Raw genomic sequence first — 27,792 nt, 5'->3', positions numbered from 1 at the left:
AGAACAGGTAAGGTAACATATTCAGGTTCACATGGATGCAGCAGGTTATATAGTTAAGGTTAAGTTTATAAGTTAACATGGTTGAGGAGAATGGATATGTAGGGGTCCATTAAGATGATATATCATTAGGAGGAGGCATGATTGTCATTGGATGTTTTGATAAGCTTTGGAGAACAGCCAGGTTTTCAGCTCCTTCTTGAAGGTTTTTACATTAGATGATCAAGGGGTAAAAGGAGCACTTAAGGATGACAAAGTCATAGCAGAGAGACTAAATGAATTCTTTGCTTCAGTATTCACTGAGGAAGATGTAAGATATACCCTTGCCAGAAATGATATTCAAAGATGATGATTCAGAGGAACTGAAACAAATTGCAGTGAACCTGGAAGATGTACTTGGGCAAATTGATAAACTAAAGAGTAGCAAATAACCTGGACCAGATGGTATACATCTCAGAGTGCTGAAAGAACTGAGAAATGAAATTGCAAACCTGCTACTGGAAATTTGTAAATATCAATATCATCTATGGTACCTGAAGACTAGCTGGCTGCCAATGTAACACCAATTTTTAAAAAGGGTTCAAGGGGTGATCCAGGAAATTACAGACCAGTGAGTCTGAGATCTGTACCAGGCAAAATGGCAGAAACTATAATAAAGAACAAATTGCTGAACATATAGATAAAGCATAGTTTAATGGGCCAAAGCTAACAAGAATTTAGCCAAGGGAAGTCTTGCCTCACAAATTTGCTACTTTTTTTTGAGGGCATAAATAAACATGTGGATAAAGGTGAGCCAGTTGAAATAGTGTATCTGGATTTCCAGAAAGCATTTGACAAAGTCCCTCATGAGAGACTTCTTAGGAAATCTGAAAGTCATAGGATAGGTGGCAGTGTCCTATTGTAGATTGCCAATGCTTAAAAGTTAGAAAACAGAGTAGGGCTAAATGGTAAATTTTCTCAGTGGAAAAAGATGAATAGTGGAGTGCCCCAGGGATCTGTTCTGGGACTGATACTTTTTAATATATTTATAAATTACCTGGAAATGGCAAAAAGTCAGGTGATCAAATTTGCTGATGACAAAAAACTATTCAAAAATGTCAAATCACAAGAGGATTGTGAGAAATTGCAAGAGGTCATTGCAAAACTGGGAGACTGGGCATGCAAATGGTAAATGAAATTTAGTGTAGACAAGTGCAAAGTGATACACTTAGGGCCAGATTTTAAAAACTACGCGCGGGCATAGATTTGTGCGCGCAACCCGGCGTGCACAAATCTATGCCCGATTTTATAACATGTTATAAAATCCAGGGTCGGCGCAGGCAAGGGGATGCACAATTGTGCAACTTGTGTGCGCCGAGCCACGCAGTCCTCCTCCGTTCCCTCCGCCCCCCCTCCCCCTCCCTTCCCCTACCTAACCCGCCCTCCAGCCCTACCTAAACTCCCCCCTTACCTTTGTCCTATAAGTTGCGCCTGCCTCTGGGCAGGCATAGATTGCACAGGCCAGCCAATGGCCGGCCCGCGATCCCGGGCACAGCAGCAAATGGCTGCTGTGCCTAGAGGCTCTGGCCTCGCCCCCAGACCGCCCCGCCCACGCCCTGCCCCCTTCCCGCCCCTTTTTCAAAGCCCCGGGACATACGCGCGTCCCAGGGCTTGCGCGCGCAGGAGCGGGTTTTCGGGGTTACCCTTTGAAAATTCGTCCCTTAGGGAAGAGTAATCCAAATTATAGCTACATAATGCAAGGTTCCACATTAGGAGTCACCATTCAAGAAAAGGATCTAGATGTCATTGAAAATATGTTGAAATCTTCTGCTCATTGTGCAGCAGCAGCCAAGAAAGCAAATAGAATACTAGGGATTATTAGGAAAGGAATGGAGAATAAAACAGGGAATATCATAATGTGTCTGTATCACCCCATGGTGCGACCTCATCTGGAGTATTGTGTTCAGTTCTGGCCACCACATCTCAGAAAGATATAGCAGAATTAGAAAAGGTACAGAGAAGGGTGACCAAAATGATAAAGGGGATGGAACAATTCCCAAATGAAGAAAAGCTAAAGAGATTAGAACTCTTCAGCTTGGAGAAGAGACGGCAGAGGGAAGAAATGGTAGAGGTCTAAAATGAGTGTAATGGAATGGAATTTGTTTACTAGTACAAACAATGAAGTTATTGGGTAATACATGTAAAACTAATAAAGAGATAACTTTTTTTTTACTTAACGCATAATTAAGGTCTGGAATTCATTGCCAGAGGATGTGGTGAAAGCTATTTGAGTAGCTGCGTTTAAAAAAAAGGTTTGGACAAGCTCCTGTAGGAAAAGTCCATTACAATGAAGGTAGAGTTGCAGAAATCCACTGCTTATTCTTGGGATAAGAAGCTTGGAATCTATCTATCTATCCCTTGGGATCCTGCCAAGTATTTGTGACCTGGCTTGGCTACTGTTGGAAACAGGATACTGGGCTTGATGGACCCTTGGTCTGACTTAGTATGGCAAGCATTATGTTCTTTAACCTCTATTGTTGAGAATGTAGGCATTCAGATAGATTCTGTACTCTGCGGGGTAGATTTTATAAATCTGTGCCCGCGTGTACTTTTGTTCGCGCATCAGGCGCAAACAAGAGTACGCGGGATTTTAATAGATATGTGCATAGCCGCGCGTATCCATTAAAATCCTGGGTCTGCGCACGCAAGGCTGCCCAAAATCGGCAGCCTGCGTGCGCCGAGCCGTGCAGTGTACTTGGATTTCAGCAAGGCCTTTGACTCTGTTCTGCACAGAAGACTTATAAATAAATTATGTGCCCTTGGTGAGGAACCTAGAATGATTGACTGGGTTAGAGACTGGCTGAGTGGGAGGTGACAAAGGGTAGTAGTAAATGGAGTTTTCTCTGAGGAGGGGGTGTTACTAGTGGTGTGCCTCAGAGTTCGGTCCTTGGACTGATTTTTTTCAAAATTTTTGTGAGCAACATATCGGAAGGGTTGTTAGGAAAGGTTTGTCTTTTTGCCGATACCAAAATCTATAACAGGGTGGACAGCCAGGAAGGAGTGGAAAACTTGAGGAGGGATATAGCAAAGCTCAAGGAATGGTCTAAAATCTGGCAGCTAAGATTTAATGCTAAAAAATGCAGAGTAATGCATTTAGGATGCAAAGACCCAAGGGAAAGGTACAGTATTGGAGGTGAATTCTAAGCAAAAAGGAAGAGTGGGATCTGTGGGAATTGTATCTGATGATCTTAAGGTGGCCAAACAGATGAATACAGTGATGATAAAAGCCAGAAAGGTGCTTGGCTGCATAGGGAGAGGAGTAGTCAGCAGACAAAAGGGGAGGTGAATTTGCCCCTGTATAGGTCCCTGGTGAGACCACACCTTCAAAAGAATAGAAATAGGACAGAATCGGTCTAGAGGGCGGCTACTAAAATGGTCAGTGGTCTTCGTTCTAAAGCAAATTGAGATAGACTTAAAGATTTAAACATGTTACCCTAGAGGAAAGGCGACATAGGGGAGATAAGATAGAGACACTGAGGTGAGCCTTTGTCAATGGAAAGGAGGCTCTAGAACGAAGGGTCATGTGATGAGGTTGAAAGGGGGTAGATTCAGGAATAACCTTGGGAAATATTTCTTTACAGAGAGGGTGGTAGATGAGGGGAACAGCTTCCCAGTGGAAGTAGTGAAGACAAAACCAGTATCTGAATTCAAGAAAGCATGGGATAAATAAAGAGGATCTTTAAGTAAGGGCTAAGAATTACAATACTAAATTAATTGGACAGATAGGCTATATGGTCTTTTTCTGCCGTCTTGACCTCTAGTCTTTGTATTTTTTGAAAGAATAAATAAATTTGCATTTACCTGTTCTATTCCACTCATATTTTTATAGACCTTGATTGTATCCCCCCTTAGCCATCTCTTCTTCAAGCTGAACAGCCCTAATCTCAACCTTTTCTCATAGGGAGCCATTCCATTTCCTTTATCATTTTGGTCGTTCTTCTCTATGCCTTTTCCAATGCAACTATATTTTTTGAGATGTGGAGATCAGAACTGCACACAAAACTCCTAGTACAGCCTCACCATGGAACTATATGGTGGCATTCAGTTTTATTCTCATTCCTTTTCTAATTCCTAACATTCTGTTTGCTTTTTTGAAGGTTGCCGCACACAGATGAGGATTTCAAAATATTGTCCACTATGACGCTCAGGTCCCTTTCCTGAGTGGTAACTTCTAATGTGGAACTTTACACTGTAATTACATAATGTTAATCACTTTTCTTCCGTGTGCATATTTTGCTCTTGTCCACATTAAATTTCATCTGTGGATGCCCAGTCTTCCAGTCTTGCAATGTCTTCCTGCAAGACTGGATCATCATCATCAAAACCACTTAAAATACTGTCTTATTCTCAGGAGGGATTTCAATCATCATATGATTCCTTCTCATACCATTCTGATGAGAAATATTGGCCTTTCATCAGATCCCTCTCCTCAGCATCCAAGAAGTACTGCTCCACTAGAGGATATGTTATATCTATATCTGTCTATCTATAGCTTTTTTTCCAGAAGATGACCATTTATTTTACAGGAAGAAGTGGAACTTAGAGGAGAAATATTTGGGGTGCTAAAATATATCCAGGCCCCTAAACTAGTACTAGCAGTTCCGGTGCACAGAGTTTTACAGAACTCCAAACAAGGATGTGGCAAATGTTACTCCTAAAGTTTCTCCTTCTTAGTGATAGCAACCATTAAGAATCTGAATAAATTGAGGTTGCTGTAGTGTGGGTCTTCTGTGGTGAATAAACTGCTACAGAGTGGTATAGGGAATAAGAATTTTTTTTTTTAAACTGGATATTTTTGTATGTTTCTGTTTTTATTTTTTGAAAAATTATCCAAAACCGAAAACTCTAGAAATAAAAAAAAGGCAGAAGTATGTTCTCACCCTTCAGCTGCCGGGCTAAGGAATACTGTCACTTAGTGTGGTCAGGAAGAACTGCTCACCCACACTGCTGGAGATGTTGCCACCCGCGCCACTGGGCCTCCCTCTAGGCGCGCACAATGTGTGCCAATACTGAAAAGGGCCCATGGCAGGAACTGGGTCAGGCAGCGCACCTTGATAGTGTCAGGACAACCTTCTGAATGGACCAACTGGCAGTAAGTGAAGCAGTGAATACATTAAATGCCTTGTGTGTACAGGTTACCAAAAGGGACGCTCAATTTATGAGCATCTGTTTTATCCTGCAGCAGCTAATTATTTGGCACAATACGCACGCACAATATGCACAGCCCTGAGCATGTATATTGTGGGTATATATTGTGCACCCCAAAATTGTTTTTTTTATGTCAACTTTTTCTTTTTTTTTTTGCATGGTGCTGCTTTCTGTGGTTCTTCCTACTAAGTAGGAACCACAGAAAAGCAGTTTTTTGTTTTCAAGTTGAGCCCTTGATGCGTAGGAAGACTTTATATCTGCTCCAGGCAGGTGTAAAATTTGACAGGTTAGAAAGTGCACCTCGGGCACACAGGGATTTTTTGCATCACGGGTTAATAGCTAATAGCCTCATCTACATGGAATTCACATATGATGAGCGCTATTATCTACACATGTTTTGAACATGCTGATCCCCTTATTGAATCAGGGGTTACGGACACACGTCCAAAATGCGCGTCAAAGCTCTTGTTAACCTGTGTGCTAGACTCAGCGTACAATATTGCATCAGCCTGTTTGTGTGTGTGAGACAGGTCCATAAATAGCCACATAGACTTTGGTTTCTCCATCTATTAATTCTTGGGGAGACTAGCATGAAACAGACTTTCATACTAGATTTTGCTAGGTATTTCCAGGTGACTTACTGGCCATTGTTAAGAGACAGGATGCTGGTTTGAGCCAGCATGCCATTCTTATTTTCTTATGTGATGATCAGTGATGGGACTTTTTTGTGTGCACAGAATTTGACACTGCTGGCTATTCTTACATGATGAGAAAGGACAGTGATTCAAAATCAGAAGAAACATCTCTCTAAAGAAAAAATGCCATGTGAGAAAAGAAAAAAATTGGAGGTATATCCAATGCCCCATTTCTTACTGCAAAAAAATAAAAGCCAGAGGGGCGGTCAGTTCAACCAAAACACTGAAAATGAAAGTCTGGGAAACTAAGAAGGAAAAATAATTAATTTTGGATGAGGCCATGCAATGTTTTTGTTTTGAACGTTGAAGAAACTGTGGCACTTCCGGAAAAAAAACATCTACCTGAGCCAGAAGAAAAGAAAGCAGCAGAAAATAAGGAGAAAGGACAGAAGTTTTGCATATAAGAAGTAAAGGCTCTAGTCTTTACCAAGCTCTTTCTACTCAGCACCACAAGCAGTCACGTGACTGGTGAACCTGCTTTTTAAGGCATTGAATAAGGAATCTTAAGGGGCTTCTGTCAAGAATTTTTAAGACTCACTAACATCAGAGAGAGTGATGAAGCGATTGGATTTTTGATATAGCAAAATTGTTTACCTTGTAATAGGTGTTATCCCAGGACAGCAGGATATAGTCCTCACATATGGGTGACATCGGTAATGGAGCCCTATGTACGGAAAAACTTCTGTCAAAGTTTCTATGAAACTTTTGAGTGGCACCAGAGTGCCTACTGAGCATGCCCAGCATGCCATGATATTCCCTGCCACAGGGGTCTCTCTTCAGTCTGTTTTGTAGCAATTAGCATTAGCCAAAAATAAAATAATAAAACGTCTCGGACCCAAATCCGCGGGGTGGCGAGTGGGTTTCGTGAGGACTACATCCTGCTGTCCTGGGATAACTTTTGCTTTATCCCAGGACAAGCAGGATGCTAGTCCTCACATATGGGTGATTAGCAAGCTAGAGGCTGAGTCATTTGGGAGTGAGGCAACAGTGAAGTATTGTTGAAATGAATCAGCCGAAGATCACAGCAGATTGGTTGTATAAGGAGTTGGGATTACACTGGAAACAAGTTCTTTAAGACAGATTGTCCATAGGCTGAATCTTGTCTTCCTTCTTTGTCTAAACAATAGTGAGCTGCAAAGGTGTGAAGAGAACTCCATGTTGCTGCTTTACAAATGTCCAGAATAGGTATAGAGCGAAGGTGTGCGACTGAGGTTGACATTGCTCTGACTGAATGTGCTTTTACTCGCCCTTGAAGAGTAAGGCCTGCTTTCTCATAACAAAACTGTATGCAATCTGCTAGCCAGTTTGATAAAGTATGTTTACCCACTGCTTTACCTGGTTTGTTTGGATCATAAGATACAAATAATTGACTGGATTTCCTTAAGAACATAAGAAATTGCCATGCAGGGTCAGACCAAGGGTCCATCAAGCCCAGCATCCTGTTTCCAACAGAGGCCAAAACCAGGCCACAAGAACCTGGCAATTACCCAAACACTAAGAAGATCCCATGCTACTGATGCAATTAATAGCAGTGGCTATTCCCTAAGTAAAATTGATTAATAGCCATTAATGGACTTCTCCTCCAAGAACTTATCCAAACCTTTTTTGAACCCAGCTACACTAACTGCACTAACCACATCCTCTGGCAACAAATTCCAGAGCTTTATTGTGCGTTGAGTGAAAAAGAATTTTCTCCGATTAGTCTTAAATGTGCTACTTGCTAACTTCATGGAATGCCCCCTAGTCTTTCTATTATTCGAAAGTGAAAATAACCGAGTCACATCTACTCGTTCAAGACCTCTCATGATCTTAAAGTCCTCTATCATATCCCCCCTCAGCCGTCTCTTCTCCAAGCTGAACAGCCCTAATCTAATGTAGTGCGGTTTAAGTAGAAGGATAGTGCACGTTTACAGTCCAAGATATGTAAGGCTCTTTCTCCCTGGTGAGAGTGAGGCCTTGGAAAGAATGTTGGTAAAACTATAGATTGGTTCAGGTGGAATTCCGTGACTACTTTTGGGAGGAATTTGGGATGAGTACGGAGGACCACCCTGTCATGTAGGAACTTTGTAAAAGGTTCATATGTGACAAGTGCTTGTAGTTCACTGATTCTTCTAGCTGATGTAATGGCTATGAGGAAGACAGTTTTCCATGTAAGAAATTTTAGGTCACAGGTATCTATGGGTTCGAATGGAGAACGCATGAGCCTGGCTAAAACTACGTTCAGGTCCCATTGTATGCTTGGGGAATGAAGTGGAGGTTAAGGTGAGTTAAACCTTTCATAAGTTTACTGACGAGAGGCTGTGTAGAGATAGGTGTGTCTCCCAGCTTGTTATGTTAAGCTGAGATTGCACTCAAATGTACTCTTATAGATGAAGTCCTAAGACCAGAGTCTGAAAGATGGTATAGGTAGTCTAGTAGTAAAGTAGTGGGGCAAGTGAAAAGATCTATAGATTTCTGAGTGCACCACAAAGTAAACAGTTTCCATTTGTAGGAATAATTTTTTCTAGTGGAAGGTTTACGTGAAGCTATCAGCACTTGAAATATAGTGGTTGGAAGGTTGAGTGGTTGTAAGATCAAGCTTTCAACATCCATGCTGTCAAGGATAGGGATTGAAGGTTGGGATGACGCAACCGACCCTGATCCTGAGTTATGAGATTGGGAGTTACTCCCAGGCGAATTGGATCCTTGACTGAGAGGTCTAGCAGTGTGGGAAACCATACCTGTCAAGGCCAGTAAAGGCCTATGAGTATCATGGTCCCTTTGTCTTGTTGTAGCTTCACTAGAGTTTTGGTTATGAGTGGTATCGGTGGATACGCATATAACAGGCCTGAGTTCCAATGGCAAGCAAAGGCGTCCTTTGGTAGGCTGTTCTCCTGCCGTAGCAGTGTGCAGTAATTGTTCACTTTGTAGTTCAGGAGAGAGGCAAAGAGGTCTATTGTTGGTTGACCCCAGCGTTGAAAGATCTTTGTTGCTATTGCTGGATCCAAGGACCACTCGTGTGGTTGGAACTGACGACTGAGGCGATCGGCTACTATGTTGTGGATGCCTGCTAGGTAAGTGGCCCGTAGAAGAATGGAATGTGCTAGGGCCCAGTCCCAAATCTGAGCTGCTTCTTGGCAAAGGAGGTAGGAACCTGTTCCCCCTTGTTTGTTGATGTACCACATGGCTACTGTGTTGTCTGTCTGAATCAGAACAGTCTTGTGTGAAAGGCAGTCTTTGAACGCATGCAGCGCATAAAGTATAGCTCGAAGCTCTAGGAAGTTTATTTGAAAAGAGGCTTCGGTTATTGTCCACGTCCCTTGGGTCTTCAGATGACCAATGTGTGCTCCCCAGCCTAAGGTGGACGCATCTGTAGTTAATGTCACTTGTGGAACTGGTTGTTGGAAAGGCAGACCCATGAACAAGTTGTTCATTGATGTCCACCAGAGGAGGGAGGAACGCAGTTCCTGCGTTATCTGAATGTGAGTGGACAATGGTTGAATGGCTTGAATCCACTGAGTTTTGAGTGTCCATTGCATTAGTCGCATGGTCAGTCTGGCCATGGGAGTGACGTGAACTGTGGAGGCCATGTGACCGAGTAGGGTGAGGCACTGATGAGCTGTAACTTGAGATTGAGTTCGGAAAGAGTGTGCCAGGAGAGCGAGTGTTTGTGCACGGTCTCTTGGAAGAAAAGCTTTTGCTATGATGGTGTTTAAATCTGCACCGATGAATTGTAGAAGGTGAGATGGTATAAAATGGGATTTCGGATAATTGATGAGAAACCCCAAGGAGTTGAGTAAATTGATTGTGAGCTTGAGGGAAGTGAGAGCTCCTTCTTTCGTCTGACTCCTGATGAGCCAATCGTCTAGATAAGGAAATAGATGCACCTTTTGTTTGTGGAGGTGTGCCACCGCCACTGCCAGACACTTTGTGAACACTCGAGGTGCTGAGGCAAGGCCGAATGGGAGCACTCGGTATTGAAAATGTTGTCCTTCGACCAGAAATCGCAGGTATTTGCGGTGAGGAGGAAAGATGGGAATGTGAGCGTATGCGTCGTGAAGATCCAGAGAGCAGAGCCAATCTCCTTTTTGAAGTAGAGGTAGCATAGTGCCTAACGATACCATCCTGAATTTTTCTTTTTTGAGAAATTTGTTGAGATTTCTGAGATCCAGGATTGGACGTAGGCCTCCTGTTTTCTTTGGAATGAGGAAATAGCGGGAGTAGAATCCTCTGCCCTGCTGAGCCCGGGGAACTGGTTCTATGGCCCTGGCTCTCAGAAGGGTGGATAATTCTATTTTTAGGAGAGTAGAGTGGTAGTTCACTGTCCAAGAGGAGGTTGGTGGTGTTTCTTTTGGTACAGTGAGAAAATCCAATCCGTACCCTTGATCTATAAAGGAAAGTACCCATTGGTCTGTAGTTATGGAGGTCCAGGTGTGATGAAAAAAGGTTATGCGACCTCCCACTGGTAAGTCTGGAAGTGGATTGTGAAATGGGCTTCTGCTCTCTGGTTGTGTTTCAAAACCCTGATGTTGATGCAGTCTGAGCAGGTGGTTGAGGCCTAGCAGGCCTCTGCCGAGACTGAGGACGCTGAGTTGGACGAGATTGTCTTGCCTGGCTCGCAGGGGGGGTAGTAGCGTCGTTGGCGATAGTAAGGCCTCCTGATATCCCTTCTAGGGAGTCTCCTAGAAGGAGGTTGTGGCTCTTGAGGGATTAGTGAGAGTTGTTTGAGAGTCTCAGTGTGGTCCTTTATCGTGGCCACTGCTTCCTTAACCTTGTCTCCAAACAGGTTATCACCCAAACAAGGAAGGTCAGCTAATCTCTCTTGCACCTCTGGTCGTAAGTCAGATGCCTTCAGCCAAGCCCATCTACGAGCCGTAATCCCTGAGGCTGACAGTCGAGATGCAGTTTCAAAGCTGTCGTATGTAGCCCTGACTTCGTGCTTGCCTGCTTCTAGGCCTTTATGCACGAGTTGTGAGAATACTTCTTGATATTGCTCAGGAAGATCATGGGTAAGGCCTTCTACCTGCTTCCATAGGTTGCTTGATATTGGTTCATGAATAGCTGATAAGCAGCTATTCTTGAAACCAACATAGCTCCTTGAAAACTTTTTCTACCTAGATTATCCGGGAATCGATTTTCCTTTCCTGGTGGCGTGGAAGCATGTGTCTTGAGTCTTTTTGCCTTTTTCTGGGCTGACTCAACTACCACTGACTGGTGAGGTAGTTGAGATTTTTTAAATCCAGGGATTGGCTGGACCAGGTATGTAGCATCTGATCTTTTATTAACTGATGCCACTGACCCAGGATGTTCCCACAATCTGTACATGAGTTCCTGAAGTACCTCATGTACCGGTACAGCCAGTATTTCCTTGGGTGGATCTACAAACTATTGCACCTCTAATGTTTTCTGTCTGGAGTCAATTTCAGAGAGAAGTTGAAAGGGTATAGTCTCCGACATGTCTTTTACAAAATTGGAGAATGAGAGATCCTCCAGAGGTGACTTTCTCCTATCTTCTGGAGGTGAAGGCTCAGATAACATTTCCTCGTCTGTAGAGACATCTGTATCAGAATCAGTTCCAGTGTGTCTTGAATGACCTGATGGTCTGAAAGGCATCGATGGCATGGAAGGAAACCTTGGAGATTGTGGAATCCGAGGTGGAACAATACCAGAGGGACCAGGGATTGGTTCCGGCATCGTGCCTTCATCGGTGTCTTGAGGCTTCTTGGATACGGCCTGAATTAGGGTATCCAACTTTTCCATCAGAGGTTGAAAAATAGAGAGCTCTGGAATCGGCATCGATGGTTTCCTCGGTGCTGGCGTCAGAATCGGCATCGGTGCCGGAATGGCCGGTGACATCGGTATCGAGGGCAAAATATCCGTCGGTACCGGAATCGGCGTCGATGGCATCACTGGTGTCGATGGTTGTGGCCTCGGTATCGCATCGAGGAATGCTTCTCGTACCACTTGACGAATATAAACGTCAAGTTCCGCCCGCATGGATGGTGAGATCAGAGCAGCCATGGGGGGAGGCGGTAGTGGCGATGCCGGTACCTCCTCAGGGCCCTGAGGCGGTACGGTTCCCTGCACCGGTATCGGTGGGGATCGCCCTGGTATCGAAGGCTCTGGAGCCTGCACGTCCAACCGAGGTTTCTTAGCTGTCGAATTCATTTCCGTCGATGGCACTATGGGTATCGGATTGATGGTCGATGTGTACAGCCTTCGATGCCGATGCTTTTCTTTTTCTTTGGCCTTTTCGCTTCCCGATGTCGATGCCCTTGACGATGGCGAGGGGGAGGAAATAAAAGCATCTCCCGACTCACCTGGGACTCGTTTCTTTAGCACCATCTTACGAATCGATCCAGCTGGAGACGATTGCGTAGAGGATGATGCTGCGGGTAACAGTTGAATTTTGAAGAGCTGTTCCATCTTCTCCATCTGGAGTCGACGTCCCTTCGATGTCATGGCAGCACACAAGGAGCAGGTTCTGACATCGTGGTTCTCACCAAGGCAGAGAACACAATCTTGGTGAAGGTCCGTTATAGACATATTTCTAGTGCACTTAGGGCACTTTTTGAATCCCGAAGCCATTTTTAGGTCGGACAGCCGTCGATGACCGTGGACCAGGAAAAATGGTCAAAAAAATCGGTACAGAACCGCGAAGTAAATGAAAAACGTATCGCGATGGTATTCTAAAGGGAGACCCTTGCGGCTGAAGTTTTTCTAACTTTTTTAAAAAGTTTGAATTTGTGGAGAAATTTCCACAGGACTCCTACTAACCGCGAGGCTAACGGCTCCGCGGAAAAAAGAAGACTGAAGGGAGACCCCTGTGGCAGGGAATATCATGGCATGCTGGGCATGCTCAGTAGGCACTCTGGTGCCACTCAAAAGTTTCATAGAAACTTTGACAGAAGTTTTTCCATACATAGGGCTCCATTACCGATGTCACCCATATGTGAGGACTAGCATCCTGCTTGTCGTGGGATAAAAATTAATTTGTTTTGTTGTTTGTTTTTCCAAGATTTTCTATTTTAGCTATATTAATACTTTTTTTTTTTTTTTTTACAACTGTATAGATTTTATTTATGTTTATATATTTTATTTTTTTTTGTAATCCACCTTGATGTGTTGAATGAAAGGTGAGAAATCAAGTTTTTCTAAATGAAAATGAAGAGAATATGTTAGTGCAACGCTGGCAAAGTCTGATCTTTGATGGCTACAAAAACAAATCTGGTTTTCAGGACTTCTGCACTGAATACTCATGAGATAGATTTGCATGCATTTCATTCAATAACCAGGTAAATTCACATAAATTTGGCTATCCTGGAAACTTGATCTGTGACATTGGAGAACCCAAGTCAGGATCCCTGCTTTCATGCCTGAAACATTTTTCTGATGTAGAGAGCTGTACTTCACTTTCAAACCAGCAGATGGCAGACTTACTCTTTTCATTTGATCCACAGTAATGACAGCAGACTTCCACAGCGACTTCAACAAATCTATCACCATTTTAAATGTAGCATCTCCAGTAGCTTCCAGTACCATCACAATTGCCTAAAACAAAATGATTCATATTTACCTCTAAGGAACTTCCTATACTTACATGCTAGAAAGTAAAGAAGTGCATGCAGTAAGTTTCATATTACACACATATGGTACTGGGCACAGATAAGAAAACACATCCAAGCTAAAAATTATTTTTACCCTTTGCAGGCTGCACAATTATCATAAATGGGAAAAAAAAAGTTTACATCACTTCTAAGAAAGGGATCAATATTTAAACAGTTTGTCCAGATAACTTCCAGACTTTAACCAGACAAACCTCAAGATTTAAAGATCCTGCCGATTTGTCTCCGAAAGCCAACACAAACTTAGATTTTAAAAGAAACGTGCGTTCGGTTCTCAGTGTGTGCACATGGATGAACCGATTTAATAACGTGCACAGCGACACGCATGTTATAAAATTAGCTACCTGCATGGACAAGTTTATATCGGCGCGCACAAGGGGGCCTTTCCCCAGTTCTCTCCAATAAAGGAGTGGACTGGGAGGGAACTTCCTATATCCCCTACCTATCCTTCCTGCCTTTTCCTCTCTCCTCCCTGACCTCTAAAATCTCTTAAGCTTTTTTTTTCTATACTTACCTGTTCTCCGGAGCAGTAGTAAGTAGCACGTGCAAGCCGGCTGCCAGCTCGCACGTCACCGGGACAGTGCCTAATGGCGCTGTCCTGGCCGGCCCCCGCCCATACCTTGCCCCTTTAAAAAAAAAAACAAAAACAAACTGTTGCGCATGTACCGGGAGATACTCACGTGGCCGCGAGCATTTTCACCTGGCCATGCACATATCTCCCCATTTCGGCACGCGCCGGGCTTTAAAAATTAGCCCATAAGTCTTCAGCTGGCTAAGTCAAGGGAGGAATGACCTTATCCAGCTAAATTAGTTGGATAACTTTAGGACTGATCTCAGACAGTTTAAGTTAGTCAGATAAACTTAGCTGGGTATATTCAACAGGACAGCCATGCCACTGAATATCCCAAACAAATTATACAGATAATAGCCGGCAACTGAATGTTGACTCTTAAGAGGTCAAAAGTAGGCCAGACTCATAATATGCATCCATCTTCCCCAACTCAATCTGCTAATTTTGATGATTTTAGAACCTCAAAATTGTATTAAGTGGACTAACAAAATACATCATGCTTTATTCTACAAACGTCCTTGCTGATAATAGACATCTTTGTATGTCTACAAAAGCTGATAGAAGCTCAATATTAATTTTTAGGGATCTAAAACAGTGGTTTTCAAACTCAAGGTCACAGCATGCCAATGGCTGGGTTACAGCACTATTCCTATCCCCAGACATGTTTTGGTTTGGGAGCAAGTGCAAGTGCTACAATATTCTGCTACTGACTCTCAGTCCTACACAGCTCTCAGGAAGTTTGAACTATGCAATATCCATACTCCTGTGCTATTCTCACGATTGTAAAAGTACAGGAGCACTGGCACCATGTGGCTCAAAGTGATAGAGACAAGCGGAGCCACAAACCTGCAGCATAAACTGGGCCAGAGAAGCCACCAGAGTGAGCGAGCAATTGGAGGGGGAGGATTTTGTATGTGAGAATAACCAGTGGGAACTGGGGGGCGGGGGATAAGTTGAGTGAGCAATGAAAGCTGGAGTGGATGAGTGTGAGCAGTGCACAAGAGAGCGAGAAGGAGAAAATGACAGAACAACACACGATCTCTGGGAAACACTCATTTTTAATCTAGACTGGAAGGAGATCAGGAACAGGCAGGCTCATCTGTCACATTAAACACAAAGGATACATTATTTTATTTTAATATATTGTCCAATTTCAATTACTACTTGACATCTTAGTTTGATGAAGTTATGGTGGGTAAAGCTATTCAAGTAAAATCCTCTTTTGAATCCTCCCGCTTTTTATGCATTAAATCCTTGCAGTACTGTAACTCTTGAAATCTTGGAAAAAAAAACTTTGATCCTTTTCTTAAGTACAAATTTGCAGTGGTATTGTTCCTCAAGTCCTAAAACAAGTATTGATTAGAACGTTGCTTTAAAAAAAAAAAAAGCCAGGGCCTGATCTTACTGAGTTGACCAATTAAAGACCAATTTCCTCTTTCTTTTGTTTCAAAGATTACCGAATACCTAAGTGTCAGCTTAATAACGTTATTCAGGATAAAGCAGAGTTGCTTACCTGTAACAGGTGTTCTCCAAGGACAGCAGGATTTTAGTCCTCATACATGAATGACATCAGTGGATGGAGCCCGGCATGGAAAACTTATATCAAAATTTCTAGAACTTTCACTGGCACACCGGGCATGCCCTACACCATGCGCCCACACAGAGTCCCTCTTCAGTCTTGTAACATAGCATTACGATAAAAATAAAATAAACCACAGGAGAAATCCAACTCCTCAGGGTGGCGGGTGGATTTTGTGAGGACTAACATCCTACTGTCCTAGGAGAACACCTGTTACAGGTAAGCAACTCTACTTTCTCCTAAGACAAGCAGGATGGGAGTTCTCACATATGGGTGAATCCCTAGCTACAGGCTACTCCCCAATGCAAAAGAGGACCAACAAGCACCATCCAGGTGCTAACGGGCACAACAACCACAGTACTGTTGGTAACAGAAGGGGAGACAGCCTGAAACCCAAACAGGAAGAGTTGGGTTCTAAAATTCAAAGAGATTCCCAGAGGACAGATGCAAATGTTTGGAGAGAACTCCATGTTGCAGATCTCCTCCACGGGAACTGCTCGCACATGGGCCACCGATGTTGCCATGGCTCTGACAGAATGAGCCTTGACATGACCCTCAAGATGCAGTTCCGCCTGGGCATAACAGAAGGAGATGCAGTCTGCTAGCCCAGTGCTTCTCAACAGGTGTGTCATGAGGTCCTGGGAGGTGTGTTGCAAGGCCATCTGTCTCCTTATCAGCCTGGGTGAGAGTTGGTTGACTTCTCTTATATAGGCCTCATGGGAGGCTACTCTCATTTCCTGCTCTTCTTTATGGCCTAGTAGTAGTCTGTTTCCTCATTTACCTAGATCATAGCGAAATATTGCCAACTCCTGCTGATCTGGGCCCCGATGGGACATAAAGTTTATCTTCCCCTGTTGAGTCTAGGAGTGATGCTGGTGATGATCTCTTCACCCTGTGGAGGGTGGGGAAAAGGAGGTTGGAAATTCTGGGCAGATAGACATGGAAGGGAGAGGGAGTGTGGGGGCTGCTGAGCAGGGAGGTATGAGAAATAAGTGGGTCAGGGTAGCTGGACAGGTAGGAGGGAGAGTCAAGCCAGGTAGAGAGGGCGCACAGGGAAGAGGATGTGTGTGTGTGTGGGGGGGGGGGGGGGGGGGGGGGGAGGCAGGGATGTGAGTATGAACGGATGATTGAAAGGGAGTAATTGGGAGAAGTGAAGGATGATGGAGACATGGAAGGAGAGTGTCAAGTGTGCAAGAGCCATAATATGTCAGTTTGGAGAACATGCATTTCTTCTATCTTTGTTCTTTTCTTAGTGCAGGAAGAAAATGTATTTCTGTTTCTAGTTCTCCAGATTTCCACCGCATGCAGAGTGGCTTTTTCAGCTTTCCATTCCAGTTTTTGTCTCCACATTTGTAATTTGTGGTCTATTATTCTGTATTTGGTGAAGGTTGGAATTGTAGGTTTAAGTGAGTGGAGGAATTTTACTAGTATGTAGAGATTTGTATCAGTCTTATTTGTTGCGTTTTCTCATTCTCATAGGACATGCACTGGTGGTGCACTGCTGCCTTTTCATAGGTAGGGATATTGTTGTCTGAGTTCTTGGAGTTAGTATTGCTATGGTATGGCAGGTATGCTACACGTGCTGGGTTTTTTTTCCAGGTTTTGTATTTTACAATGCACCTGGTAGTAAGGGAGCTTGTGTTTCTGTTACTGAGACAGAACAAAAATCAGAATATATTTTTATATGTTGAGTTGTATGGGGACCTGGGGTGGGGGGAGGGGGCAGGTGCCTATGGATGCAGAGTATGTGTTTACATTTAGCCCCATGATGGTCATCAAGTGTTCAGTGTGTCATGCATGTAAGTATTATTTGTCAGGTGTGTCCCAATAGAAAAAAGGTTGACAATCACTGTGCTAGCCAATTGGAAAGTGTCTGAAAACAGCAACTCCCAACCTATTCCTACCCAAAGAAATAAAAAGTTGGGTGGACTGTCTATGGGCTTCTGGCAGCTCCAGGTAGAAGGCTAAGGCTCTCTTGCAATCCAAAATATGCAGTGCTCGTTTGCTTTGGTGCGAATGGCGCCTGGGAAAGAATGTAGGTAGGATGATTGACTGAAAATCCGTCACCACCTTAGGCAAGAACTTAGGGTGTGTATGCAGGACCACCCTGTCATGGTAAAACTTTGTATAAGGTGGATAAGTCACTAAGGCCTGGAACTCACTGACCCTGCATGCTGAATTGACTGCCACCAAAAATATGACCTTCCAGGTCAGGTACTTCTGGTCACAGGTGTGCAGAGGCTCAAAAGGAGATTTTATCAGCTGAGCTAGTACCACTTTGAGGTCCCAAGACACAGCAGGAGACCTTAAGGGAGGCTTCAATTGAATCAGTGCCCGCATGAAATGTATAACTATATGCTGCACAGAGATGGGCATACCATCTATACCTTGGTGGTATGCGCCAGTTGCACTCAGATGAACTCTAATGGAGGTGGCTTTTAGACCAGCTTCCAAGAGGTGCAGCAGGTAGTCAGGCAGCTTTTTTGTGGGGCTAGAGAAAGGATCTAGGTCCTTTTGCTCACACCACATGGAAAACCTCCTCCACTTCAGTCCATAGGACTTTCTAGTGGAAGGCTTTTAAGAAGCTACCAGGACTCGAGACACATCCTCTGAAAGATCCAGCGGCTGCAGGATTAACCTCTCAACATCCAGGCTGAGAGCGACAGAACCTGAAGGTTGGGATGCTGCAGCCTGCCCTGATCTTGCTTGATGAGACCTGAGGAAGTCCCCAGACTGAGTGGTTCCCGGAGGAGGGGAAACCAGACCTGTCTCGGCCAATAAGGGGCTATGAGGATCATAGTCCCCTGGTCCTCTTGAAGCTTCAAGAGAGTCTTCATCACTAGTGGAATCGCAGGATACGCATACAGAAGACCCTTGCCCCAATGGTGGGCAAAGGTGCCCAAGACTGGTTTGCTGCCCACCCTGTACAGGGAGCAGAACTGAGTCACCTTCTTGTTGCAGGGGGATGCGAACAAGTCCACATCTGGGCTTCCCCAAAGGCAGAAGATCTGGTTCACCACCCCTGATCCAGGGACCACTCGTAGGGTCTGAAGGCTCGACTCAGTCTGTCCGCTATTACATTCTCTGTTCCGGCCAGCTACATGGAGCACCATCCAGTGGGACAGAGCCCATGACCAGATCTGGACTGCTTCCTGATACAGGAGGTACGACCCTGTACTTCCATTCTTGCTGACAAACCACATTGCTACTTGGTTGTCTGTTTGGATCAGGACAATTTTGTTGGACAGCCGAACTCTGAAAGCCCATAGAGTGGACCTGATCACCCGAGGCTCCAGGAAATTGATTTGGCATTGTGCTTCCTGGGCAGATCACAGGCCTGGGTGCGGAGCCCGTCTACATGAGCACCCCACCCTACAGTGGACGCATCCATGGCAAGGACAATTTGAGTAGGGAGATTTTGAAACGATATGCCCTGTTCCAAATTCGAGAGAACCCGCCACCAGCACAAGGAGTCCAGGAGAGAGATGGAGTGATGCGGATGTGAGCCTGGAGATCCTGGGTGGCCTGATGCCACTGTAGCCTCAATGTCCGCTGAGTCCTGCACATGTGTAAGCGTGCCAAGGGAGTAACATGGACGGTTGCAGCCATGTGGCCCAACAGCCTCAATATGTGCTGATACCTGCTGGCTCTATTGAATCACCTCCGCCAAAGTGACTACCCTAGAGCGTGGTAGGAAGGCTTTTGCCTGAGCTTTGTCTAGCAGGATTCCTAGGAAGTCCAACTGAGGTGACGGGCAGAGATGGGACTTCGGATAGTTGATAATGAACCCTAGTGACTCCAACACCTGGATGGTCAAGCGCAGGGACTGTTCTTCCCGAGAGGTGTTCTTGACCAGCCAATCGTCCAGATAGAGGAAAACATTTACTCCCTGCCTGTGGAGGTTTGCCCCCACCATGGCCAGGCACTTTGTAAAGACATGTGGGGCCAACGCTAGCCCGACCAGGAACACTCTGTATTGGAAGTGCTGTTTTCCCACTACAAATCTAAGAAACTTCCTGTGACCTAGGAAGATCTCGATGGAGTGTATGCATCCTTTAAAATCGAGGGAGCATAGCTAGTCCCCTTTTTGCAGGAAGGGAATCAGAGTTCCCAGGGAAACCATCTTGAACTTTTTTTTTTAATTTGTTCAAGGTCCTTAGATGTAAGATGGGACACAGTCCTTCTCTTCTCTTTGGAATCAGGAAGTACTGGGAGTAGAATCCCTGCCCCCATTGCCTTGGTGGGACAGGCTTGATCGCTCTGGCCGTTAAGAGGGTGGTGAACTCCCTTAACAGTAACTCCTGATGCATTAACAGCCCCCAAAATGGGCACAGAGGAGAATTTGGCAGGACACCCAATAGATTCAATCAATACCCTTGACGGACGATGGACAGAACCTACTGGTCCCAGGTTACACTAGGCCACTGATTCGCAAAAAAACTGTAGCCTGCTCCCGACTGGAGGGGGGGGGGGCTAGCGTCTCTGGTACCCGCGGCTGGCTTAAGTTCCCTATGATCCAGTCAAAACCCCGTCTCAGGATTTGGCTGGGGTGCCAGTTGGGGCTTGGGAACTCGCTGCTGTCTGGGATGACCGCGGGAGCTCACCCTCTGTGAACAGGAGTGAGGGGCCAGAAGATAGTAGTTTCTCAGGCAGTAGAAAGACCTCTTCTGACCCTGCCTTGCAGACCTCCTGGCTGAGGAGGGTAGGTCCGAAGTGCTGGCAAAGAGATGTTGGCAGGCCTCCTTGTCCCTCACCTTGTCTCCAAAGAGATTCTCTCCTGTGCACGGCAGGTCTGCGAGTTGTTCCTATACCTCCAGTTGGAGATCAGAGGCCCGCAGCCATGTCATTCAGCGGGCGCCGATTCCTGCTGCAGAGACTCTCGATGCAGTCTCAAAAATATCGTAGGTGGAATGCACCTCGTTTTTTCCGTACTCCAGGCCCTGATGCATCAGCGACCTGTGACACCTGCTTCCAGAGTGTGCGAGAGTATTGGTTCATATAGAGCTGGTGGGAGGCAATATGGGCAATGAACATTGCCCCCGAAACACCTTCCTCCCAAGAGCATCCAGCGCCCTGTGATCCTTCCCCAGGGGCGCCGAGGCATGGGTCAGAGAGTGCTTGGCCTTCTTGAGAGCTGATTCGACCACTACCGACTGGTGTGCCAGCTTACTCTTTTCGAATCTGGCAGCCTGCTGGATGACATAAACCCCATCTGCCTTCCTATTCGCCGGAAGAACTGTGAGAGGATGCTCCCAAATCCTCAACAGCAACTCCTTAAAGATCTTGTGTACCGGGACCACCACAATCTCTTTTAGTGCCTCCACAAACTGGAGGATTTCTAGCATCCTCCTCAGTCATCAACTGAAATGGGATGACTTCCGCCATTGCCCTCACAAAACCTGCGAAGGTCAAGTCCTCAGGCACAGACCTTCTTCATTCCTCCAGAGGAGATGGCTCTGAAGGGAGACCTTCTGAGTAGGATTCTGCAGTTTCAAATGGGGCCTCATCCTCTCTGTAATCCACAGGGAATGGGGCCCTGGGTGCTCGGCCTTCATCCAGGAGTCTAGGCACCGGTGGCACTGGTGCCAGCCCCAGCAAAGCTGGACGGGGACCTGCAGGCCATGGGGTCCGTGCCAGCCTTACTGGAACTTCCTCCTTGGAGGACAAACACTGAATTGGGAATTGATGGCCCCCGGGAACTGGCACCAGCTGTTTCGATAATACCCCGATGAGCACATCGAGATGCTCCTGTAGCGGTTCCAACAGGGAAAGCGCGAGCACCTGTGCCATTGGTGTCACAGGCTCGATGCCCTGCAGTGCCTGATCGACAGCCAGCTAGACTCTGCACTCCAGCTCCTCCTCAAAAGTTGCCGATGCCAAAACGGACTGGGAGGCAGGGGGGCTAGGTCTTTCTTAGAGCCCTGAGGTAGATCAGCAACTGACACCAGGACCGGTGGAGACCATCGTGGAACCCCAGCATTGATGGAGGATAGGCACTCCTCGCCACGGGATCACTTTGGGGGCATCATGGCAAGTGCCGGTGCCGACCCAAGCCCGGCACCATGCATCGACGATGACCTGTGCTGATGCTTCTTGGCTTCCCTTGGTGCTCAGCCTGGTCTTTCCCCAGTGCCGAGGTTGAAGGCAATGAACCCAATGTCCTCAACCTGGAGGAGACCAACAGAGGCCAGTCTCCGGTGCCCCTATCTGCCAACGGCATAAAAAAAAAACAAACTTACTGAACCGCCGAAAAACCTGTCTAGGATACAGGGGAACAGAGAGGGACCCGGATGCATGAAAAAAAAAAAAATTATCGATGGAAAGCTTTCCAGATACTTTTGAAAACCAGAAGAAACACACCCTCAGAAACCACACTGCAAAAGCTTCATGGAAGGAAAAAAAAAAAGACTGCGTGGATGCATGGTATAGGGCATGCTGGGCATGCCCAGTGTGCCAGTCAAAGTTCTAGAAACTTTGACATAAGTTTCCCATGCCGGGCTTCATCTGATGTCACCCATGTGTGAGGACAACTATCCTGCTTGTCCTAGGAGAATGAGGTTTTGGACCAATACCAGTTTGGCTTTAGAAAGTCCTTAAGTACAGAGACACTATTATGGTCTAATTTCAATATTATTAGGACTCTATTCTGGCCAAGGTTATGCGCTTGTCCTTTAGAACACCTATGCCTCCTTTGATACCCTGGACCATAGTATACTTATCTATCGATTAAGGGCATGTGATATCACTGGTGTGGCTCTACAGTGGTTTTTATCCTTTTTGTCCGAATATCAATAGGTATGGATAAGTAATAGTTCAGCATGGCATCCCATCTCTACCGGTGATCCCAGGGATTAGCCATTTCAGCTATTTTATCTATCATCTATTTAGCACCCATCTGCAAGCTGCTGTCTAATCTCTGTGCAGGATATAGGCTCTATGCTTATGATATTCAGTTTTTTATTCCTTTGTGTTCTTCTAGTCTGAAACTGTTGAGATGATTTTCATTTGCTTATCTATTGTCAGGCAATGGTTGAAGGATAACAAATAACTATTTAACCTCTCTAAGAATGAGATAGTAATCCTGTAGTATTCGAATGTTGAATGATTGCCTATAACTCTTCATATTAAGAATGTTGATTTTTTCCTATTACCTCACAAGCCAAAAATCTTGAAATTATTGACTCAGACTCATCATTTCATAATCAGATTAAGTCAGTTGTAAGAAAATGTTTTTTAAAGTTTTGATTATTGTACGGCTTAAAATCACTTTTACATGCATCAGATTTTAGAACCACTGTATATTTATTTATTTATTTATTAAAAGTATTTATGTTTTGCCTAATATAGGAATGTGCAAAGCAAAGTACAAAAATCCAAACAATGATCCAAGCAATGATTTTACCGTTACTTGACTTCTCTAATTCATTCTATGTTGGGTTATCTGCTTATGTTTTAAACACACTAAAGATATTTCAGAATGCTACAGCAAGGTTGATTTCAGGAAAGAAAATGAGGAAGCACATTACACCTGTATTGTACCAGCTGCACTGGCTGCCAGTTCATTGGCAAATGAAATTTACTTTTGCTCTGTTAGTTCATAACTTTTATAATCTGATTCCCTTCCCTGGGTGAATGCAAGACTGTGCATTCATAATCAGACAAATTCCATTTTTTGTTGCAGCAAGGTTTAGTAGAGGTACCTTCAGTGTGGCAAGCATGTCTGGCACAGATGAGAGAACGAACCTTTTCCACTATCGCACCAATAGTATAGAAATTACTAAAAGCATTCGGAAAACTACCTGCTCTAATACATTTAAGGCCCTATTAAAGAATTTTATTTCAGCAATCTTATGACTGTTAGGTATGTTATGATGTGCCTGTTTACTTCTGTTTTATTTTTTGTTAGTTTGGATTTTTTTTATTTGTGATTTGTTTTTCTTTTCTTTCTTATTTATATGGATAATTTATGAATGTTTTATTTGTATTTCACTTTGAACGTCAGTAGTGGCAATGAATAAATACCTAATAAACCAACAAACGTGACAATTATAGCTAAGAATTAATGTCCATCTTTATTTTATGAAAACACAGATCAATAGCTTCTGACTTGAATCATAGGGATAATTGTTTTTCTTTCACTGGGTCCTCAAAAAAAGTTTGAAAACAACTGAACTAAAATATACCAACTTTAAACCTCAATTCCATTTGTTATTTTTGCTTCAAAATCTTAACTAATCTAATTTCTATCATGCAATAGAAAATTGTATTCATAAAAAAGTGATTTCACCTTACTTCATAGACAAGTTCATGATGAAAATGAGGCACTTCTAGTTCCTGAAGGCAACGTTCGGCTTCTGTTACATCTCCAGAGAGCAGGTACTCTTTCAGCAGCATGTCAATCTGTTTAGGAGATTAGATGTAATCAGAGGAATCTATTAATCTATATATTAATAAGGAACTCACTGTTTGTGTGGATGCTTAGTTTTGGCATTTCCCATTACCCTATACATATAGTTGAGCTGTCTTATGCGGAAAACTGGTGTTGAAAAAGTACATGAGAAGCTATGTGGAAAAGCTCCTGGTTTTCTGCTTTGTTTTTCTCTTTCCTAGCAGAAACTATGGGCAAGCAAAAGGGAAGAGTAAGAGTTGACCCCCATCAGTCAGTGCCTATCCTTTCTCCCACCCAACTATACAGAGATCTTGATGTTGGAAATACCGACAGGAGGTGGTCAACCTCTAGCACAGACAGTAAGGAGTTAATACTCGCAGTCCTCCCCCCAGCCATGTCATCCTACACTGTGTGATAGATGGGAGTCTGCAAAGGCTGCTAGTTAGGATGTAACTGATGTAAATCCCTGCCTGTTGTGCTTGTTATATTCTAGCTGAGTCACCTGTACAGAACTATGTAACTGTATAAATAATGCTTGTTTTCCATCACAGTTTTCCAAGTAAAGAATTCTTGCATTCTGCCGCAGAAGAGTTCCGATTCATTTCTGCTTCACAATAAGTGTTTCTCCTGGAAGCATGGCAAACTCTATTGTACACAAACCCAATTCTGACACTGAATAAGCAAATTTTTCCAGAACTGGTTACACACAAAAAATCCATCAGGCTACAGGCCCAGAGAACACTATGGACCTAGAGAAAAAGATTTTGAATCCAGGCTTTGCTGATACAAAGAAACAGAGCTGATACAAGCTTGAAGCAAGCTGAAAAAAGTAGGTGCCCCACTGTGACCACAATCCATGAGCAGAACAAAAGAAATAAATTGACTCAGAGAGCATGGCATCCAGCACAGATCTCAGAACTGCTGTAAGTAAATGCAAGTAATTATCAGATATAGAAGTCTAAAATGGAAATGCTGCTGAATAAGGTTAAATTATGGGATAAAATATGCAAGGATAGACCTACTAAAATTACAGAACTCTGGAACTAGAAGAATATTGAAACAAGTAGTATTATTTGTCTTCTTGTTGAAGACAATCAATTAATTGACATCTGTGGTTATGCTGTCATGACACAAATGTGGGAACCTTTGAAAAGATTACATGAAAGGTGTAATTTAAACAGTAAACTTTCTGCTTCGCAAATTATACAATTCAAGGCTGAAAGAATCCCAAGAAATGCTAGAGCATATTAATGGAGTGGAGGAGTAACCTACTGGTTAGAGCAGCAGACTGAAAACCAGGTAAGCCAGAGTTCAAATCCAGCTGCCGCTCCTTGTGATCTTGGGCAAGCTACTTCACCCTCTAGTGTCTCAAGTATAAAGGAGAGAAAAATCCACCACTTCAGACCAGTTCCAGAAGCTACTATCTTGGAATGCAGGCTTGCTTGAGGAGCATCTACCAATGCAAAAGCTTTGCCAAATCCAAAGTTCCATAGCAAGCCAGTGATGCTGCAGTAGCTTCAGCATTTCTCAGGAAAGCAGCTCAAATGGACTCTTCCTTAACTGTGAAGGAGGCAAGATAGGAGCCCATCTGAAGCCCACATAGCCAGAGCAAATCATGAAGGGCAGGAACAGCCCAGCAGAGAAGGCTAGCCTAAATGATCCCCACAGTCAACCTGGGAACAACTGAGTGGAGAAAATACAGTATGATATCAGTGGTACCCCAAATGATCACATTACAGATTCTGTATCTGCTATAACCTCTCTGGAGTAGTCTCTCTCCCAGAGAATTGAAAAAATTTTGAGATTTTCTGTGGAACTGAAGGCTGAAATTCAGCAGCATAAGAAAGCCTTAGAAGAACAGGGGGTTAATTAGGACTTGTGCGGCAACAGATGCGGGAAGTCCAAATCTATAACACTACCCCTCTTTAAAGACAACTATAAGATTCATAGAAAGTTAGAAAACCTTGAAAATCAAGGAAGGTCCCTGAATTTGCTGCAACTCAACTTCCAAAAGTTCCCATTTACTATCTCAGAAGATATGTTCAGGGAGTACTTCATAGAAGTCCTGAAAATTCCAACAGAAACTATCCTCCCCATAACAAGGGCATTCTACCTAACATTAGAGAAAGAGAGGACCTGAAGGTGATCACCACTGATGAAAATACTTGTGCATATATTTCCAAGCACCAGTCTGCCAAGACCTCCACCATTTGCCATAGAACCTACTTCTACTTAAAAACTGCAGACAAAAGAGGTATCAGATTTAATTTCTCAGACTTGATTAGCAGGTATAAAAGCATGCACACATTTGGTGACATACATGCGTATTCCACTTATACAATAAGTAAGTATGTGTTATTTTCTAATCTCACCCCAGAACATTAGCTTTTTGAATGAAAGATGTTACTATTCCCTTGGAAGAAGTAATAAAACTGTTGAGCATGAATCTAGGTAGTAGTCTATTGATGTCCAAGCAAGTGCCTTTGCTGACTAGATCTGTTCTTTATACTTTTCATATGATCACTAAATTTTCAACTCAGAAAGGATTTAGTAATGTTGTCATGCACTCTGATATTATCACGGGTGGACTATTGTAACTCATTATGCATTGGTATTACAGAGGTTAACTTGATGCAAATTCAATTATTCCAGAACACAGTGATAAGGGTTATCTTTTGGGTTTCCAAATTTGATCATATCTCTTCTTTGTTTTGTGAACTTCACTGTCTTCTATGTAGTATTGTTTTTTTAAATTACTTTTAAGTTTTTTTTCTAATGGGAAGCCTGATTATTTGGTAAAACCTTTGTTACTATATAAACCTATTTAGACATTAAGATCTTCTTAAAAGGAACTCCTAAAAATCCCTTCACTACATGAGATCACTCTTGAAGGAATCAGACAAAATATATTTCAGTGACAGCCTTTGTTAGTTTGGAATTTCATACTGCTGAACAGGGGTGGATAGGCCTATCAGGGCTTCAAGCACGCCCCGGTGGCTGGTCACCCCAATCACATGATAGGTGTTGGTAGCCATGATTCTGTGACGCAGCCACATGCTTAGTACAGAAGTGCGGCAACCAACAGCAGCCATGTGACATTTCTCGGACAGAGGGAGCCTCCCATGAGGCCCTCCGCTTAGTGCTGCTTTTGTATTTTCCCCGCGGCAGCAGCCCCAGTTCCATGGGCCTACTCACCGGACTTGTCCCGTCCCCCCATCATCACTTTGGCGGTGGGAAACACTCCTGCTGCCTCCATTCGCGCCTGCCCCATTTCTGTTTTTGCCAGCGGGAGGCAGCCAGCACGCTTTCTGCCGTTGCCTCACCACGGGCTGAATGCTCGCCTCCCACAGTTTTTCTCTGTGGCAGGATCCTTTCATTCTCATGCCGCAGCAAAAATATATATAAAAACAAACAGCTTCAGGGCTTAAGTGGCTTAACAGACCTTGGGCCTTGCCACACCAAATGGCCACCCCTTCCCCTTAAAAAGCCCACTCAGACTCTCCTCTCTTGGGCCCTGCCTGGATTTTCCCTGACCACCAATGTAAGTAAAAATGTTATAAAATCACGTATTCATGTGTGCGTGCCTAGTAGCTCGCGCTTTCTTTTTAAAAATCGACCCCATATTGTTTTAAGTGATGTTTTTATCTCAGAAGACTATACTTTGAATTTCAGGTAAAATGTATTATAAATGCATAAACTGTAATTGTGTTTGGGGAGGCAAAGCTGGGGGGGAGAGAGGAATGAAAGGCTGTAAGACTCGCTTTTGGTTC

The 27,792-nt window shown here is 44.0% G+C and overlaps 1 protein-coding gene across 3 annotated transcripts in view; it reads right to left on the bottom strand.

Moving 5' to 3' along the window:
- Positions 1-27,792, bottom strand: part of PDCD4 (programmed cell death 4) — a 241,828-nt gene that overhangs the window by 63,608 nt on the left and 150,428 nt on the right. For 2 of the 3 annotated variants that reach the window (XM_029610358.1, XM_029610359.1), the window contains exons 9-10: positions 23,926-24,033; positions 13,299-13,409 (exon numbers count right to left, since the gene is read on the bottom strand). In XM_029610358.1, coding sequence (XP_029466218.1) covers positions 13,299-13,409; positions 23,926-24,033 — 219 coding nt within the window. The remainder of the gene's footprint in view (positions 1-13,298; positions 13,410-23,925; positions 24,034-27,792) is intronic. The other variant, XM_029610361.1, reaches the window with a different exon arrangement.

This window comes from Rhinatrema bivittatum, chromosome 7 (assembly GCF_901001135.1).
Source record: "Rhinatrema bivittatum chromosome 7, aRhiBiv1.1, whole genome shotgun sequence".
In the NCBI taxonomy this organism is placed as follows: Eukaryota; Metazoa; Chordata; class Amphibia; order Gymnophiona; family Rhinatrematidae; genus Rhinatrema; species Rhinatrema bivittatum.
The sequence above is the reverse complement of the archived record's forward strand: the minus strand, read 5'-3'. Positions and strand labels throughout refer to the sequence as shown.